Source organism: Bufo bufo, chromosome 6 (genome assembly GCF_905171765.1).
Source record: "Bufo bufo chromosome 6, aBufBuf1.1, whole genome shotgun sequence".
Taxonomy (NCBI): Eukaryota; Metazoa; Chordata; class Amphibia; order Anura; family Bufonidae; genus Bufo; species Bufo bufo.
Genome location: NC_053394.1, coordinates 319346344 through 319366703, shown reverse-complemented (window position 1 = coordinate 319366703; position 20360 = coordinate 319346344). Strand labels below are relative to the sequence as shown.

The window sequence follows — 20360 nt, the reverse complement described above, 5'->3', positions numbered from 1 at the left end:
CATCATTTTCCGCTAACTTGTGACAAAAAATAAAAAGTTCTATGAACTCACTATGCCCATCAGCGAATACCTTAGGGTGTGTACTTTCCGAAATGGGGTCATTTGTGGGGTGTTTGTACTGTCTGGGCATTGTAGAACCTCAGGAAACATGACAGGTGCTCAGAAAGTCAGAGCTGCTTCAAAAAGCGGAAATTCACATTTTTGTACCATAGTTTGTAAACGCTATAACTTTTACCCAAAGCATTTTTTTTTTACCCAAACATTTTTTTTTTATCAAAGACATGTAGAACAATAAATTTAGAGCAAAATTTATATATGGATCTCGTTTTTTTTGCAAAATTTTACAACTGAAAGTGAAAAATGTCATTTTTTTGCAAAAAAATCGTTAAATTTCAATTAATAACAAAAAAAGTAAAAATGTCAGCAGCAATGAAATAGCACCAAATGAAAGCTCTATTAGTGAGAAGAAAAGGAGGTAAAATTCATTTGGGTGGTAAGTTGCATGACCGAGCAATAAACGGTGAAAGTAGTGTAGGTCAGAAGTGTAAAAAGTGGCCTGGTCTTTCAGGGTGTTTAAGCACTGGGGGCTGAAGTGGTTAAATAGTAAGACAGTTGGAAACAGGCTTTTTACTCATGAAAACAGGCGCAGATATCATAGTAAATGTTTCCAGATCTGAGCACACAATGCACGTCTATCTCAAAACCAAGGCTGAGAAAGGTGCAGTGAGTTCTCCTCTCACCAGCAGATCGGCAGCAAGCTTCCCTCCTAATAATCATGGCCAGATACAAACCTTAGGGGTGAACATTCATGCGATCGCCCATGTTACAGGGGTTGTCTGGGTTCACAGCTAAATCCGGACATATCCACTTCTTCTCCCACTCATCCCCTCTGACATGAGCATCAGAGTTTTTTTGTTTATATTTCTACACTGCTAGGTAGAGGCTTCCGCCTAGCAGTGTTCCCGGTGACGTCACTGGCCCTGATGGCCTTTAGCGGTGCCCTAGCCGTTTTACAGGCTAGGGCAGCGCTAAAGCCGGCCCATTAGTGCCAGACACACTATTAGGCAGAAGCCTCCGCCTAGCTTTACCCATGGAGAGCCCGGTACGTCACCGAATCTCCAGAAAAAGCCCTTGCAAGGGACAGCATCGGAGCACAAAATGCTCTGATGCTCATGTTGAGGGGCTGAGTAGGGGAAGAAGGGGATATTTCCGGATTCAACTCTGAACCCGGATAACCCCTTTAAGTCTCCTTATTTGTCTGGTGATTGAGTTTTTCATGCAGCACCTGAATCCTCATTTGTCAGCAGCACATCACCCTGTGTAATCGGGGGATGTGCTGCTGACAATATGCAAAGTGAATGGCGGGAGGAAACTGTAGGGTCAGTGTCCTGGTACTCTCTAGTATACCTGCACATATACAAGAGGAGGTTTTTTTAAGAAGTTTTACAGATTCCACTCAGTGCTGAGTGTCCATCAAGATAAAACGAGTATTATGCCTCACCCCTTTCCCAAACTTCCTGGCCAGATTGAGCTCATGCCAGTCCACAGCCGAAGATGGAGGGGCTGGGAGGAAGAAGGCATTTCTTTGGCAGCAGGAGATCTGCTAAAACTGCTTTCTGTAGCAACTATTAGACAAGAACGGACTGGCCATAGACCCTATAGGAAAATTCCCCAGTGGGCCGATGCTGAGGGGGCTTCCCGAGCTCTCCTCATAGCTGCTAGCCGGGTACATAACGATCTGATCGTCTCAGCATTAATTAATCCTAGGAGTATCAGGTACTTATACACCCCTGACCTGCAGCATCAGGACGGTTATACAAATGAATACTGTGGCGAGGACAGCAATATTTTATGCTGCATTACGGTATTTGGTTTTTGAGGGGGGTGGGAATTTTGTGCTACGCTATGGTATTGCTGGCCCCGCCTACTTCCTTTGTCCCCACCTTCTGTCAATTTGGACCAACCTACAACCATTTTTGTTCTTTTTTTTTTTTCCTTCTTTTTTGTACCAGGACCCTTTAAGTTCCCAGTCCATCTCTGCTTGCAGATGTCCATGCAGAAAGAGTTGCGGACAAACTTTTCTTAGCAGGTTATGCTTCTTATTCTTGTTTTTTAGGTTTTAGTGGCCCTCATTCGTTCACATCACTTTGCATCGGTACCATGTTAAAGGCCATTAAAAAGAGCGCTGCTGGACTTGTATATTGTTGATAGGTGCTCTTTTTTGCCTGGCATCGGGCGCTGTAATCAGACCCTAAAGGAGTTCTCCAGGACTACGAAAAGATGGCTGCTTTCTCCCAAAAACAGCACCACACCTATCCACAGGTTGTGTGTGGTATTGCAGCTTGGCTCCATTGAAGTGAATTGGGTTGAGCTATAAAACCACACCCAGACGTGGACAGATGAGGTGCTGTTTTTGGAAGAAAGCAGCAGTCCTGGAGAACCCCTTGAAGGGATTCTGTCACCTCCTTTTACGATTTTAAGCCAGCACCATCGCTATGTTGACTAAAGTAGCTTATTTCCAGGACTCTTCTTTTTACTTTATTTCGTTTAGTAGTTTTGATGTAAAAGCGATTTTTATGTTATGCTAATTTGGGTCCAAGGTGCCCAGAGGGGCGTTTTTCTCACTCTCCGGTGCCCAGTGACACCCCCCTGCAGTGCCCAAGACAGTGCAGCGTACTCGAGTTGTGTGTAATAGAGTTTCTGGGTGTAGTAGTGCAATGACACTAACCTGAGACGGCTGACTCTCTGCATAGGCAGGTGATGATAGAAATTGTTCGTGACGCCAGTGCCAACTGAACGGTGGCACGCCGTTTGCGGATAGCAGGAATAAATTGAAGAACACGTGGTATTAAAACAGAACTCCAACTTTAGTAGTTTTCATGCAGAGACAATATTGGAATCGCAGTTCCTTGGCATACAGTCGATTTTGCAATACGGTTGATGCAGGCAATTACAGATTTAGCAAGGTGATTACAGAGTGTTGAACGCAGGACTTGCAGTACAGGAGCTTGCACTCTATTTCTGTCTGATCCTGGAATATAGCAATTCTTCACCAAGGCCCAATAACCTAGTTCTGGCTTTATATCCTTGGCTATAGCTTTAGAAAGTACCTCCTCTGTTATTTTTAGTACCTCTTGCTTCTCTGCAGTTTGCCTCTGTCTCTCTCTGCTTCTTCCTCAGGCTCTTTAGCTAAGATATTCCTGTTTCTGCATATGGGAATTCAGGAGGGGATATTCTCCTGGGCAGCAGGCTTCTGGCCTGGACTGGTCTCTGACATTGTCTAATCTCCAACTGTAGATTACAGACACTAGACTCCGTCTCCCTTCTACTTCCCTGACTGGGCCTTATATAAACTAGGGCTCTCTAGCTCCCTCTAGTGACTAGAAGCTGGAATGACACCCCTAGCAGACCTGTACATGCAAGTGTCATAGTAGCAGGGAAACACATAGCATTGCATTACATGACATTTTATAAAACTGACATATACCAACTTCTCCATAACTAAGGAGGGACGACAGCACACCAAGTGACACTTTGGTAGTGACGGGTATTACAGTCCCCGTACACTACATACCCCACTGCTTTAAGCTGAGTACGACCTCGTACTCCATCATGGGTCGCCCAACTGGAATCTCTACCTGAAATAGAAAATAGAGACATGCAGGCATACATACATGTAATTCATCTGCATTTACATTTACATCAGGTCCAATTGGCAAAGGTGAAGGGTAGTGACAAGGGGCGTCGTTCTCTTCTCTCAGGATAATGAATGGAACGGGGGCGCTGACCTGGCACAGCGTAACATTATAACCAGGATAGTCCATGACAATGAATAAGTCCATGATAGAACAGCAAAATAGATAAAACAGTATAAAAGTTCTTGGAGGCTCAAAGAACAAACATGAGTCCGTACCCAGGTTATTTTCCTATTACATCACAGAGGCTCTCGTGCGGTGGAGTCCATCTCTGGGCACAATACTTTTAAAAGAGTAAGAATCTCAGAGGCTCAGGTACTTTTGAGTCTGTCTCCGGGCACGGTTCCTTAGTATGAAGTTGCACAATAAAAGGACAGCAAAGACAAGTGCTGTAAGACCCCTGATCAACCTGAAAAGGGGGTGAAGGGTAAAAGGTGCAACTAAAGGAACAGGCACAACTTGGCGTGGGGTAGCAAAAGCAGGCAGGAGGTCCTGGAAACAAACGTGGCATTGCTGACTTTGTGATTTCAGTGGTCAACACCTACCACTGAGCCGTGGACAAACTGGCAGCCGCAACAAAGGACCAGAAACGTAGGACTCCTGTCCTGGAAGGGTTAACATCAAACTTCTGCAATAAAATAAATCAAAGGCCTAGCAGGCTGATTTACAGTGGCATATCATAACCACTCGGCTCCGCTGGCAAGTATCGTCTGTAGTATTCTTCCACAGGCGGGTGTGCCCACATAACAGTGTCAGGGGGCAGCTGTAGGGTAAAGGGGCCCCTAATAGGTATTGGCCCCATAGGCCTAGGGGTTAACCCTCTTGTGGACCGTGCCGATCCTGACATGATCACTGCAGGATGTAACGTGCTTGGTACCGCCGCCGCAAGCGGTCCGGTGCTCTGGGTGCAGCAGTTTACGGCAATCGCGGGTCCGGTCTGGGGCACTGACGGAGCGGTGGCAACAGAAGGTGGTCTACGGGTGGTGACAGGCACCCTTACCTCATCCTGCCTTGGCGGTGTCCGGATCCTGGCGGTGTGTATCTTGCGTAACTCCCGCAACTTCTCCAGCCGGACGATCTGCTCACCGATGCTCTCTGTGTCGGAGTCGCTGCCCTCTGCTGGCGCCGCCGGCGCAGGTACAGTCACCGATGGCGCGGACTCGGCCTCTGCAGGTTCAGGCGATGCGTCTGGTCTCCGACCCATCCGGATGTTCTTAAAGGTAGCACTAAGTCCTTTTAACTGTTCCAGCTCTGAGATGGTCCTCTCCCGACGAGGCAGCTCGGGGGAAGGATAGGGGCTCACCCATTTCTCCAACACGGTTGGCTGCCAGAAGACATTAGGCCCAATGAAGGAGCTCCGCTCCTGGAAGGCGTGATGGGCCGGCTCTGGAGAGCGTTCAGGTTCCCGCTCGCAGCCAGAGTAGTCTTCTCCTTCTTCTGCCTCCCAGTCCTCAGGTGCTCGCTTGGGACGGGTCACAGCAGTCGCATAAGGGCCTCGCAGGCTCTCGGCAGGGGTGTACTCCACTTCTTCTCCCTCGCGGAGGCTGTGCTGGTACGAAGGGAGGTAGTCTCTTTTGACAGACCTTCGATTCACATAGAGGTCTCTGCCAGTTAGATAGTCCTGGATAAACCCGTAGCCACGGGATTTGTCAAATGACAGCACCACTCCTTTTCTCCTTTCCAGGCGGGGTTGGGTGTGCGTATGCTTCTCATGTATTGTCTTAGTTAGTTCCTCATAGATGATCTTGGTCTTTGTATTCCGCTTTATAGCGGCCTCTCGGATCTCCGCCATCAGGGAGGACCATTGGAAAGATGGTTGGAAAAAGTCCCTCCACGAGCCATAGCAGGGTTCAGGTTCTTTCTCCCTTGGGCGGCAGGCGGGTTGCTCCGGTCCCGGAGAGTAGGCCGGTGGAGCCTCTTCTGGCTCTACACCGATATCAGTCATCTTTGCAATTTCAGGTGCGGACGCTGCAGTAACACTCTGCTCACTATCCAACATGCTCGATCCTTCTGAGGAGAGCGATAGGGTCGCGTCAATCAGAATAGCCAGCTCCTCCCACTGCACTGGGAGGCCGCCCCCCAGGTATTCCAGTATATGGAAGGCGGTGTCCATGCTGGCAGACATGCAAATATCCAGATAAGCAGTGGCGCCTGACCTTGAACTCCTTCCCGCTCTTTTCTCGGAAAGGCGCCAATTTTTCCCGCCTTTTCGGGATGAAGGTGACGCAGCAGTAAATTCAGCAAGCCCAGCAGCCATCTTTGGGTATAAACGCTGTCTATTCACTGACAGCAAGCAGGAATGTAAAAAGTCCACAAAACACACTCCAATGTGGCGATTTTCTTCCTCTTGGTAGCGCAACACTGCACAGCGCTTTTTAGAAGTTTTGGGTACACTTTGGGTACGATTTTCAGTCCACAAAGTCCACTTTCAATAAACAGGTAATTTGTCACTTTGGTCACAGGGCAACTGTATAAGGCACAAAGTTCACGCTTCTTGCACTGGAAAGCGTGCGTATCCTGTTCGTGACGCCAAAAGAGAGGTGCAGCGTACTCGAGTTGTGTGTAATAGAGTTTCTGGGTGTAGTAGTGCAATGACACTAACCTGAGACGGCTGACTCTCTGCATAGGCAGGTGATGATAGAAATTGTTCGTGACGCCAGTGCCAATTGAACGGTGGCACGCCGTTTGCGGATAGCAGGAATAAATTGAGGAACACGTGGTATTAAAACAGAACTCCAACTTTAGTAGTTTTCATGCAGAGACAATATTGGAATCGCAGTTCCTTGGCATGCAGTCGATTTTGCAATACGGTTGATGCAGGCAATTACAGATTTAGCAAGGTGATTACAGAGTGTTGAACGCAGGACTTGCAGTACAGGAGCTTGCACTCTATTTCTGTCTGATCCTGGAATATAGCAATTCTTCACCAAGGCCCAATAACCTAGTTCTGGCTTTATATCCTTGGCTATAGCTTTAGAAAGTACCTCCTCTGTTATTTTTAGTACCTCTTGCTTCTCTGCAGTTTGCCTCTGTCTCTCTCTGCTTCTTCCTCAGGCTCTTTAGCTAAGATATTCCTGTTTCTGCATATGGGAATTCAGGAGGGGATCTTCTCCTGGGCAGCAGGCTTCTGGCCTGGACTGGTCTCTGACATTGTCTAATCTCCAACTGTAGATTACAGACACTAGACTCCGTCTCCCTTCTACTTCCCTGACTGGGCCTTATATAAACTAGGGCTCTCTAGCTCCCTCTAGTGACTAGAAGCTGGAATGACACCCCTAGCAGGCCTGTACATGCAAGTGTCATAGTAGCAGGGAAACACATAGCATTGCATTACATGACATTTTATAAAACTGACATATACCAACTTCTCCATAACTAAGGAGGGACGACAGCACACCAAGTGACACTTTGGTAGTGACGGGTATTACAGTCCCCGTACACTACATAGCCTCCTGATAATCAAAACACCTCCCACAGCCCGGCAAACGGTTCCGCCCCCTCTGCACGTCATAATCTACCTTATAGATATACCCCGTCCTCCTTCCTGTCTGCGGCCAGAAAACTCGCGCAGGCGCAGTACCGCCTGCGGCCTGCACGATCATCAACCTCCTGAGGGCAACAGCCTCAAAAGTCTCACTGGGCATGCGCCGAGCCCAGTGATGTGACCTGAGCGCTGTTGCCCTCAGGACGTTGATGATCGTGCAGGCGGTACTGCGCCTGCACGAGTTTTCTGGCTGCAGACAGGAAGGAGGATGGGGCATATCTATAAGGTAGATTATGACGTGCAGAGGGGGCGGAACCGTTTGCCGGGCTGTGGGAGGTGTTTTGATTATCAGGAGGCTGTCTTGGGCACTGCAGGGGGTCGTCACTGGGCACCGGAGAGTGAGAAAAACGCCCCTCTGGGCACCTTGGACCCTAATTTGCATAACATAAAAATCGCTTTTACATCAAAACTACTAAACGAAATAAAGTAAAAAGAAGAGTCCTGGAAATAAGCTACTTTAGTCAACATAGCGATGGTGCCGGCTTAAAATCGTAAAAGGAGGTGACAGAATCCCTTTAAGGTTAACTGCACACAATGCGGAATACATGCTATTTTTACCCGTGGATTTACATGTGAAAAAACCGTGGTGTAATATAGTACCAGCAAAGTGTATGAGAGAACACAAATCTCATGTACACTTTGTGGATATTCTCCTGTGGAAATTGACCTGCTTTGCGGATTTAAAAACCCTCAGCATGTACCGTATATTATGTTTGCTGTTTTAGCTGCGGTTTTCTAATTAAGGGTGAGATCTGCAGAAAAACAGATAAAAAACCGATGTTAGAAATTTTATTTTTTTGGTGCGGTTTGGGTGCAGAAACGTGAATCACGGTGCAGATTTGAGTGCAGAATATCCGCAAGAAATCCGCACTATTTTCATTCAAATCTATGGGGAAAACACTAAATAAGGTTTAAAGGGCTTCTGTTACCCCACTGCTCCGTACAGTATTGGAACAAAGTTTTATGCGAATCGACTTCGGATGTTTCATCGCAAGTCGATTCGCTCACCCCTAATCTTTTGTGAAAGGTTGCTGTAATGGTGTAAATGTCTGTCTAATGCTCATTAATTGTCACGTGTACTGTTTTAGGAGAAACATGCAGCCCTATTAGAAGATATCTCTAAACTGGAGCAGAAGAAGAACGAAGCAGAGGTTCTGGCTCAGAAGTTTCATGATAGAGCAGAAAAAGAGGAGAAAAAACTGATGACGAATGAACGGACCCTGTTTGATCTGGACCAGAAATTTCAGGTTAGTATGGTTATCGTAAAGGGGTTGCCCAGGAATATCTGACTTTTAACTGATGCCTGGAGCCCGTCTCCACTATTGCAAGATTCATACTTATGTGTTCCCTCTGCTCACTGGCTCTCATGTGTCCATCTTCTGGTCCCCTGCTTACATCCTCCCAGGTATGGGCATGGTCACCTGCTCCATTGCAGCCAATGACTGGCTTCAGCGGTGATGTGCCCATGATAGACATGCCACCTCAGTGGTTGGCTGCAGCAGAGTAGGTTGCCATACCCGTGAAAAAGTAAACAAGCCGGGGAATGGAAGATGTGCAAATGGCAGACCGCGCAGGACCGGCGCAGCGGGAACAGATGAATGTGAATCTTTCAATGGCAGAGGCAGGTTGTGGGTATTGGGTATTCCTGGGAAACCTCTTTAAAGGGAACCTGTCATCAGCTTTATGCTGCCCATACTAGCGGCAGCATAAAGTAGAGACAGGCGAGTTGATTTCAGCGGTCTGTCATTTATAAGTTCAAAGCAAGTGGTTGCCGAGAACCAACATCCCAATCATTGCAGACTGGGCCTGGAAAAGAGTCACGGCCACCTGAGAAGAGTCATGGTTATTCCTGCTCTTCTTGCCCACCTGCTGATGTCCGTCAGTCTTTTACCCTTCTCTCTAGGAGAGAACTGCCAATCATCAGCAGATGGGCGAGAGAGCAGGAGATTATGGATAACCAGGACTCTTCTCAGGTAGATTTGACTCTTCTCAAGGCCTGGGCTGCAATGATTATGATGCTGGTTCTCGGCAACCACTTACTTTTAGCTCACGAGTTACACCGCTGACATCAGCATTTCTGTCACTACTTTATGTGGCCCTCAGTGAGGTCAGCATAAAGTTGATGACAGGTTCCCTTTAAGGTTGAATTCACACATGTATAATTTTGCCTCAAATTGCTGTGATTTCCAGAATGAATGTTAGTAGCAGGTGAACAGCAGTTTATCCACAAAAAATGCACAGCCATTAACCACCGGTCTGAAGACTGCGCCAGTTACAGTAAAACCACATATAGGCTCAATCACATATAATTTACAGCCACTTTGCTCTGCCTCATGTAAACCTGTCCTTATTATTATCCCATACTGTGGAGGAGATTGCTGCATGTAGTAGCAGCAGTCTCCTTCATTAGCGAGCAGGCAAATGCTTCCTTCCCGACAATCGCCTACAGAATCGGCTGGTGTAATACAGCCTTAAAGGGGTTGTTCGAGTTATTTTTTTATTCTTTCTATGTTTCTAACTAGGCAAATGTAACAGCTTTCCAATTCACTCACTTTATCTCCAGTGGCTGGTTTCTCAGATTTCTCTGAGGGTCACATGACCTGTGATGTCAGCTTCTCTCCCTGCTCTGATAAAGTTGTACAGATCTCTCAGGCTTGTGCACGAGAGGTAGGTCACTGTGCTGGCGGCCTATTGCTCTCTCCCAGGATACTTAACCCCTTCAGCTGCACAGACTCAGGGCTGAAGTGTTTACTGTGTAGCTGCAGCCAGTGAGGAGACAAATGCTGGGCACAGGAGCTTACAGAGAAGTTCTGCAGAGCATTGAAGGTAGGGGGAAGATCCTGTGTGTATTAGCAGTGTCATTATACAGCTAGGACTTGTAGTTCTACACATACAACATGCTGCGGAGTCTCCCAGCAGGCAGACATGTAACTCAGGGCAGCACTTGTATTCACTCCCTTGGCAGTGCAGGGGGAAGGGCAGAGATTGAACCAGGGAAATGAGGAAATAGATATTTTTTTTGCCTAAAACTTGCTTAGCTTAGTTATATATCGCTGACTATCAGATTTACAGTGCTATATATTTTTTTCCATAACTCGGACAACCCCTTTGTTTCCAGGGGTAGAGCTGAGCACTGTATTACACCTTGTGCAGGGACTGACGGTTACTTGAACCCCTGTGTTATGCGCCACCATCTTTAGGTCCTGCACAAGGCATAACTCAATGCAGAGTTGTTACCCGAGTTTTCTCTTCATGTCTACCCTCTTGCATAAATAATACTACTATGCATTGTACGGTTTGGGGCACTAATTTTCACAGTATTTTAAAAAGGGCTTCAAAAAGCTTCATTGTTATTAAACTGGCTGACTGTAGACATGTGCTAATGTCAGCTGAAGCTAACAGTCTTTGTCCCTTCTTTCTGCGTGCCTTCGTTTTTGTGGAAAGAAAACACCTTATTTTATGCAAATGAACCTCTAGGAGCAATGGGGGTGTTGCCACTACCCCTAGATCAGGGTTTAGCAACCCCCGGCACTCCAGCAGTTCAGAAACTACAACTCCCAGAATGCCTTATTTACTTTTGTGGGAGTTAGCAGAATAGCCGAGCATGTTTGCATGCTGGGAGTTGTAGTTTCACAGCAGCTGGATTGCCAAAGGTTGCTGATCCCTGCCCCAGTGGCTCTGTTCTCCCTTCTCTTGCCGCGCATCATGTTGATTGACAGGGCTAGGCAATGTTGATTGATCTGACCCTGACTTCGGGTTAAACCTGGCGCCTACGCCATGCCATTCAGGCGTAGTAAAGGATAGGTGCTCACCGGCCACGGACTTCCTTACTGCGCCTGCACCGCATGCTTCACAGTACACCCGGAAGACATTGAAGCCGGCATCACTCTGAAGAGAGGGAGATTGCTGTGTCGACGTTGGATCCTCCTTACGTATGCGGCGCAGGCACAGTAAGGAAGTCCACGGCCGGTGAGCACCTATCTTTTACTACACCTTACCACATACTGCACGGCACATGCTCAAGGTTTAAGGGTCCATTCACATGTCCCTATGTGTTTTGCAGATCCGCAAAACAAGGACACCGGCAATGTGCATTTCACATTTTGCGGACCGCACATCGCCGACACTCACATAGAAAATGCCTTTTCTTGTCCGCAATTGCAAACAAGAATAGGACATGTTCTATTTTTTTGCAGAATGGAAGTGCGGATCCGCAAATGCAGACAGCACATTCCGGCCCCATTGTAAATGAATGGGTCCGCACCTGTTCCGCAAAATTGCGGAACGGATGCAAACCCATTTTGCGTACGTGTGAATAGACCCTAAGCCAAAGTCAGGGCCAGGTAGGATGATGTGAACACTGCCTGGACCTGTCAATCAACATGATGAGAGCGCGGTGACAGAGGGAAACGGAGTCTCTAGGAGTAGTGGAAACACCCCCATTGCTCCTAGAGGCTCATTTGTATAAACTAAGAGGTTTTTTTTCTCTCTAAAATGGAGGCACATAAAAAGAAGGGACAAAGGCTGCTAGCTTCAGCTGACATTAGCACATGTCTAAAGTCAGCCAGCTTAATAACCATGTTTCTGATGACAGAAGCTCTTTAATGTAATTGCAGAATAGCGGCTGCGTCCATTAAATCCGACAGTATATTCTAACACAGAGGCGTTCCCATGGTGATGGGGACGCTTCAGGTTAGAGTATACTAAAATAACTGTGTACATGACTGCCCCCTGCTGCCTGGCAGGTGCTGCCAGGCAGCAGGGGGCAGCCCCCCCCCCCTGTAGTTAACACATTGATGGCCAGTGCGGCCGCCCCCCCCCGATGTAGTTAACTCATTGGTGGCCAGTGGGCCCCCCTCCCTCCCCTGTAGTTAACTCATTGGTGGCCAGTGGGCCCCCCTCCCTCCCCTGTAGTTTTTTTTCAATCAAATCGTTTTTTATTATTCAAATAAAGTTGGTATATCACAATACAATTTGCATCACAATTTTCCTGATGTTTTCTCCCCTCCACATCTCATATACACACAATTATAAAAACATTATCATATGTCCATATATTTGTTACATCTTCTACAGTCATTGTACATAATGAATATACCAAGATAAAGAAAAATCATTTACAGAGTCATTTGACTGTTATAACCCAAACAACACCCACCCCCCCCTCCCCCAACTGCCAACCCCCCCCCCCCCCGGATCAGAGCATGAATTTCCAAGACCTTTTATATTACAACATGAGTGTGAGACAACCATTCATTCCACAACTTTTCAAACTTCAAAGGACATCCCCTCCTAACAAACACTCCCTTCTCTAATGTTAACATATCATGCACCTTTCTCACAAATTCATCCACCGTTGGCGGACTCCCCTGGATCCACCTAAAGGCAATCAATTTCCTGGCTACATACAGTAGTCTCCCAACTGCCACCTTAACCGCCTCTCCCCCACCAATCTCCTTCACATATCCCAGCACGCATATCTTGGGGTCCTTCTGCACCCTCAACTCCAGGACCTCCCCTGTAGTTAACTCGGTGGCCAGTGGGCCCCCCCCCCTCCCCCCCCTCCCTCCCCTGTAGTTAACTCGTTGGTGGCCAGTGGGCCCCCCTCCCTCCCCTGTAGTTAACTCGTTGGTGGCCAGTGGGCCCTCTCCCCTCCCTCCCTCCCCCTCCTAATTAAAATCTCCCCCCCCTATCATTGGTGGCAGCGGAGAGTACCGATCGGAGTCCCAGTTTAATCGCTGGGGCTCCGATCGGTAACCATGGCAACAGGGCCGGACTGGGACAAAAAATAGGCCCGGGCATTTTTGACTGAGCAGCCCAATCACATGACCCCCAACAGGCCCCACCCCCTTGTAGTCTAGGGGCGGAGCCAAAACCGGAAGCACAATTGAGAGGCAGGGCCAGCCACCAGTAAGATAGGAAGGCTTCAGTCAATACACAAGCTTCTTTGGGGGTCCCCAGGTGACATTAGGGGTCTTAGTACAATCCGGCCACTTAATCCGGCAGAAAATGCAAGGAATCGACTGGACACAAAGCACAGCATGCAGCGGTTTATGTCCCGCTGATTCTCTGCATTTTTCCCAGATTGTGGCCGGATCTCTGCCGTACCCCAATATAGTTAATGGGGCTGGCGGGCATTCTGTCTGCATCCAGCAGTGCCAGATCCAGTGAATTCTCAGCTGGAACAGCCTGCCAGGATCACTAACGCAGATGTGAAGGTAGCCTAATACAGCGCCCCATACCTCTTATATCCAGTGACGTCTCCTCTGATGTAGATGTTCTCTTTCTTCATCTTCTCCATTCAGACCAGACCGCCATGATGATTTCTTTCAGCCATCTCACGTCTCTGCAGAGTTTGACAGACATCTTAGTTTCCTACTTTTCCATCATCCTCCAATTAACATCCCATCATGCACCCCCAATACTGAGAAGCTGTGCTCCCCAAAACTATACTGCAAAAAGAGCTGTGCTAAGCTGATGCTGTGCCAGAGTTCCCCCACAGTAATGGTGCTCCCAAAGTCCCAACAATAGTAATTATTTCTTTGCCAGAGTGCACTTAGTAGTAATAGTGCTCCTATAGTGCCCCCAACAGTAATTGCGTCCCACAAGTAATAATGCTCCCATAGTCCCCCAGTTGTAATAAAGCCCACCATAATGCCCCGATAGTAATAATTATCTTTATAATGTGTGACAGTAGAACCCCCCCCCTTATAATGTGCACCAGTACAAAAAATGCCCCGTTGTGTGGCAGTAAAAAAAGAAATACCTCCTCTTAGTGCCCCCAGTAGAGCCAATGTCCCCAGAGTGCCCTCATGTGTTCCAATGACCTGTACTATGTGCCACTACAAAAAACACTTAGTGCCCCAAGTTGAGCTTAGGTGCCCATAGTGACCTTATAATTTGTGCCAGTATAAAATACTACCATATAGTCCCCCCAGAAGATGCCCCCATAGTGCTCCTTCCCCGTCTCCATAGTGCCCTCCATAATGTGGCACTATAAAACGCCCCTATAGACTGCCCCACATAGATACCCCCATAATGCTCCTTTCCTCCCATCCCCATAGTAGCATCAAAATGGGGGCCAGTATTAAATGCCCCTATATAATGCCCTTATAGTGCTCTTGTCTCCCACTTCTCCATAGTGCCCACCTATAATGCATGCCAGTATACAGGACCCCCAGTAGATGCCCCCATAGTGCAGTCATACACGCACTCTCCACATACATGTCCCAGAAAAGAAGATGGAGGCAGCATGTCCGGACATGCTGCCTCCATCTTCTTTTCTGGGACTTGTTACGCAGGAGCCCTGATGAATCTTGGACTCCAGGTAGGCTGTTGCATTCCGGATGACCTCAAGATCTGGTGAGTGCGATTCCACAATTATTTTTTGTCTCCACATACATGGACGCAGTCATACACGCACTCTCCCCATACATGGACGCAGTCATACAGGCACTCTCCACATACATGGACGCAGTCATACACGCACTCTCCACATACATGGACGCAGTCATACATGCACTCTCCACATAAATGGACGCACTCATACACGCACTCTCCACATACATGGACGCAGTCATACACACACTCTCCACATACATGGACGCAGTCAGACACGCACTCTCCGCATACATGGACGCAGTCAGACACGCACTCTCCACATACATGGACGCAGTCATACACGCACTCTCCACATACATGGACGCAGTCATACACGCACTCTCCACATACATGGACGCAGTCATACACACACTCTCCGCATACATGGACGCAGTCAGACACGCACTCTCCACATACATGGATGCAGTCAGACACGCACTCTCCACATACATGGACGCAGTCATACACACACTCTCCACATACATGAACGCAGTCTCCACATACATGGATGCACTCATACATGCGCTCACCATATACATAGATGCACTCATACACACACTCTCCACATACATGGATGCATTCATGCACACAGTCACCACATACATGGACGCAGTCATACACGCACTCTCCACATACATGGATGCACTCTCCACATACATGGACGCAGTCATACACGCACTCTCCACATACATGGATGCACTCTCCACATACATGGACGCAATCATACACACACTCTCCACATACATGGACGCAGTCTCCACATACATGGACGCAGTCATACACACACTCTCCACACATACATGGACGCACTCATACACATACTCTTCACATACAGGGGCGCACTCATACACACAGTCACCACATACATGGACGCACACATATACAATACACATATATAGACACCCAGCTTTCCTGCTGTGCCTCTCCCCCATACTCTAATGCTTCTGCACTTGTGCCATGCAGGATAGCAGGGAAGCTGGATGACATTTCATGATATAATTCACCCAGCTTTCCTACTGTACTGCAGGTCACATGTGCACAGTCTGGGAAAGCTGAATATAACCCCAGTTCCCCTGCTACTCACATCACTGGTGCAGTTGTGACAAATTCCAATCCAACTGATGTTCAGCATGGTGGGCAGGAAAGTTCAGGCTGCAGGAATCGCGGGCATAAAAGGGGGCAGGGCTATTATAGCTCCGCCCACATCGGGCCGTCCTGTTGCTGGTCACCACTGTCCGTCATAAGAACTAAGGAGGGGAGAGGCGGAGCAATGTCACTGATGTCAGGAGGTCAGTGACAGAGTGCAAGTGGTGCAGAAGTCAGCTGCTCTGACAGGGGCCCGGGGTGACGAAGTACAGTGACTGCTCTCGGCCCCGAAGCAGCTGCTTCCCTGATAGTTACGCCACTGGGAAGCGCTCATCTCCACTCCTGCTCAGCTGATTGTGTTCGGCCCAGCCCACCGGGCAAATGCCCGGTCTGCCCTATGGCCAGTCCGGCCCTGCATGGCAACCAGGATGCTACTGCTGTCCCGGTTGCCATGGTTACTTAGCAATTTGTAGAACCATTATACTTACCTGCGAGCTGCGATCTCTGCGTCCGGCCGGGAGCTCCTCCTACTGGTAAGTGACATGACCTGTCACTTACCAGTAGGAGGATCTCCCGGCCGGACGCAGAGATCGCAGCTCGCAGGTAAGTATAATGGTTCTACAAATTGCTAAGTAACCATGGCAACCGGGACAGCAGTAGCGTCCTGGTTGCCATGGTTACCGATCGGTAACTGGCCACCCACTGGCCACCAACGAGTTAACTACAGGGGAGGGGGGGGGGGGGCGGCTGCACTGGCCACCAATGTGTTAACTACGGGGGCCCACTGGCCACCAATGAGTTAACTACAAGGGAGGGAGGGGGGGGCGGCCGCACTGGCCACCAATGTGTTAACTACAGGGGGGGGGGGCCCACTGGCCACCAATGTGTTAACTACAGGCAGCAGGGGGCAGTCATGTACACAGTTCTTTTAGTATATTCTAACCTGAAGTGTCCCCATCACCATGGGGACGCCTCTGTGTTAGAATATACTGTCGGTTCTGAGTTTTCACGAAGTGAAAACTCAGCCATGAAAAAGCTTTTATGCAGACGGATCTTCGGATCCGTCTGTATAAAAACTAACCTACGGCCACGGATCACGGACACGGATGCCAATCTTGTGTGCATCCGTGTTCTTTCACGGACCCATTGACTTGAATGGGTCCGTGAACCGTTGGCCGTGAAAAAAATAGGACAGGTCATATTTTTTTCACGGCCAGGAAACACGGATCACGGATGCGGCTGCAAAACGGTGCATTTTCCTATTTTTCCACGGACCCATTGAAAGTCAATGGGTCCGCGAAAAAAAACTGAAAACGGCACAACGGCCACGGGTGCACCCAACGGTCGTGTGCAGGAGGCCTTAGACAGAAAAAAAGAATCCTGCATGCAGTACTTTTTTTTTTTTTTCATCTAAAAAAACGGTTCGGAAATGGAAAAATAACGCTGATGTGAACTCTGTCTTTCTGTTTGGCAATATTAGTGCTTGCAGTATGTAACTGTAACTGTCTTAAAGGGGTTGTCCAGGATTTCAGTATTGATGGCTTATTTTCAGGATAGGCCATCAGTATCAGATTAGGAGTGGTCCCACACCCCATACGCCTGCTGATCAGCTAATTCATTGTAGTGAATGGGAGCAACGCTGCAGTTACTGTTGTTTAGTGGACAAAGCAGTGTGTTTCAGGCATGGACTTCCAGAGCTATAAGGTAACAGCTGATCAGCAGGGGTGTAGTGTGTCGGAGGAGGGTAGGCCATCAATATCAAAATACTGGACAACCCCTTTAAGGCTAATTTCACATAGGCCTTTCTTCGCTGCCTGAGTTTACAATGTTCAACGCCCGGACTTAACACTGATCCCTGATTGGTATCTTTAAAAAATTGATTTTCTGCATAGATCATCAGTCCATACCAAGAAAATCACATCATCTTTTATGTTTGTCTGTTTTTCCCACAAGACTCATTCATTCATTCAAATCAGTGAGCCTTCAGGAAAAACAGACCACACATGGACCCCACCCGTGTGTTGTGCATTTAAAAGCTTGTCCATGTTTACTGTCCAGTACATGGACGAGTTTCCTCCCACCTGTCTTGGGTTTAAGGGTGTGTACAGTGAATGGTCTGAAAGCTATTTACCAATGGTGAGTGCTATACAGGCAGACTGCAAGTGAGTCATCTGCAATATGTGCAAGCCTGACTGTACACAGAGATTATATGACTACGTGGCTGCAATGAAGACAGGACCTGCGCTTATTTTACCAGTCACTGTCAGGGTCCATTCACACGTCCGTAGTGCATTGCGGATCTGCAATACACCAGGCCGGCACCCCCATAGAACTGCCAATTGCGGACAAGAATAGGACATGTTCTATTTTTTTCCGGAGCCGCGGACCGGAAGATCGGGGCTGCGCTCTGGAAATGCGGATGCGGAGAGCATATAGTGTGCTCTCCGCATCCATTCCGCCCCTATAGAGAATGAATGGGTCCGCACCCGTTCCACAGAATTGCGGAACGGGTGCGGACACATTCACAGATGTGTGAATGGACCCTCATTGTGGTTCTTAAGATATCTGTGACTCCTATATCAGCTGTCCTCAAGGAACAAAGTCCACAGCACACCCCAAGTATTCATATCCATTACCAAGATTAAAATAAAAGTGTATGCCCACCACACGGTTCAAACAGCTCAAAAAGAAATATAAAAATGTGACCACATCCACCTGGGGGACAAAATTTCCATTAAACTTTATTAATCCATAATAATAATAAAAAAAACATGATCTTTATTATGTTGGATTCAAAATTGGATTAGTACTGCAGTATTCCTTCTGCATAAGGGGCACCGTCTGGACCAATAGACTTCTATGGACGTTGTGTTAAAGAACTGCACAATATGGATCCATAATACGGTTGTGTTCATGAACCTTAGGGAAGGGAATATATCCACATTAGCAGGTGATTTGGCCATTCTGGATTCTAGGAAAACTGGGTGGCATCAAAGATGGCCATTTACTGATGTGACTTTTTAAAAACATTGAGTGAAATCCAGGCTCCGACCCTTGGATGTACAGTCGTGGCCAAAAGTTTTCAGAATGACACAAATAGTTTTCACAAAGTTTGCTGCTAAACTGCTTTTAGATCTTTGTTTCAGTTGTTTCTGTGATGTAGTGAAATATAATTACACGCACTTCATACGTTTCAAAGGCTTTTATCGACAATTACATGACATTTATGCAAAGATTCAGTATTTGCAGTGTTGGCCCTTCTTTTTCAGGACCTCTGCAATTCGACTGGGCATGCTCTCAATCAACTTCTGGGCCAATTCCTGAGTGATAGCAACCCATTCTTTCATAATCCCTTCTTGGAGTTTGTCAGAATTAGTGGGTTTTTGTTTGTCCACCCGCCTCTTGAGGATTGACCACAAGTTCTCAATGGGATTAAGATCTGGGGAGTTTCCAGGCCATGGACCCAAAATGTCAACGTTTTGGTCCCCAAGCCACTTAGTTATCACTTTTGCCTTATGGCACGGGGCTCCATCGTGCTGGAAAATGCATTGTTCTTCACCAAACTGTTGTTAGATTGTTGGAAGAAGTTGCTGTTGGAGGGTGTTTTGGTACAATTCTTTATTCATGGCTGTGTTTTTGGGCAAAATTGTGATTGAGCCCACTCCCTTGGATGAGAAGCAACCCCACACATGAATGGTCTCAGGATGCTTTACTGTTGGCATGACACAGGACTGATGGTAGCGCTCACCTTTTCTTCTCCGGACAAGCCTTTTTCCTGATGCCCCAAACAATCGGAAAGAGGCTTCATCGGAGAATATGACTTTGCCCCAGTCCTCAGCAGTCCATTCACCATATTTTCTGCAGAAGATCAATCTGTCCCTGATGTTGTTTTTTTTGGAGAGAAGTGGCTTGTTTGCTGCCCTTCTTGACACCAGGCCATCTTCCAAAAGTCTTCGCCTCACTGTGCGTGCAGATGCGCTCACACCTGCCTGCTGCCATTCCTGAGCAAGCTCTGCACTGGTGGCACTCCGATCCCGCAGCTGAATCCTCTTTAGGAGACGATCCTGGCGCTTGCTGGACTTTCTTGGACGCCCTGAAGCCTTCTTAACAAGAATTGAAACTCTTTCCTTGAAGTTCTTGATGATCCTATAAATTGTTGATTGAGGTGCAATCTTAGTAGCCACAATATCCTTGCCTGTGAAGCCATTTTTATGCAACGCAATGATGGCTGCACGCGTTTCTTTGCAGGTCACCATGGTTAACAATGGAAGAACAATGATTTCAAGCATCACCCTTCTTTTAACATGTCAAGTCTGCCATTTTAACACAATCAGCCTGACATAATGATCTCCAGCCTTGTGCTCGTCAACATTCTCACCTGAGTTAACAAGACGATTACTGAAATGATCTCAGCAGGTCCTTTAATGACAGCAATTAAATGCAGTGGAAATGTTTTTTTTTGGGATTAAGTTAATTTTCATGGCAAAGAAGAACTATGCAATTCATCTGATCCCTCTTCATAACATTCTGGAGTATATGCAAATTGCTATAATAAAAACTTAAGCAGCAACTTTTCTCATTTACAATATTTATGTAATTCTCAAAACTTTTGGCCACGACTGTACGTTTCTTAAGTCCATGATTGTCTGGAGCCT

General features: G+C 47.4%; 1 protein-coding gene across 2 annotated transcripts in view; it reads left to right on the top strand.

The window, feature by feature from the left end:
* The window catches only part of IFI35 (interferon induced protein 35), a 93965-nt gene that overhangs the window by 60484 nt on the left and 13121 nt on the right, over positions 1–20360 (top strand). For both annotated transcript variants that reach the window (XM_040434673.1, XM_040434672.1), the window contains one exon: positions 8328–8486. In XM_040434673.1, the coding sequence (XP_040290607.1) occupies positions 8328–8486 (159 nt within the window). The remainder of the gene's footprint in view (positions 1–8327; positions 8487–20360) is intronic.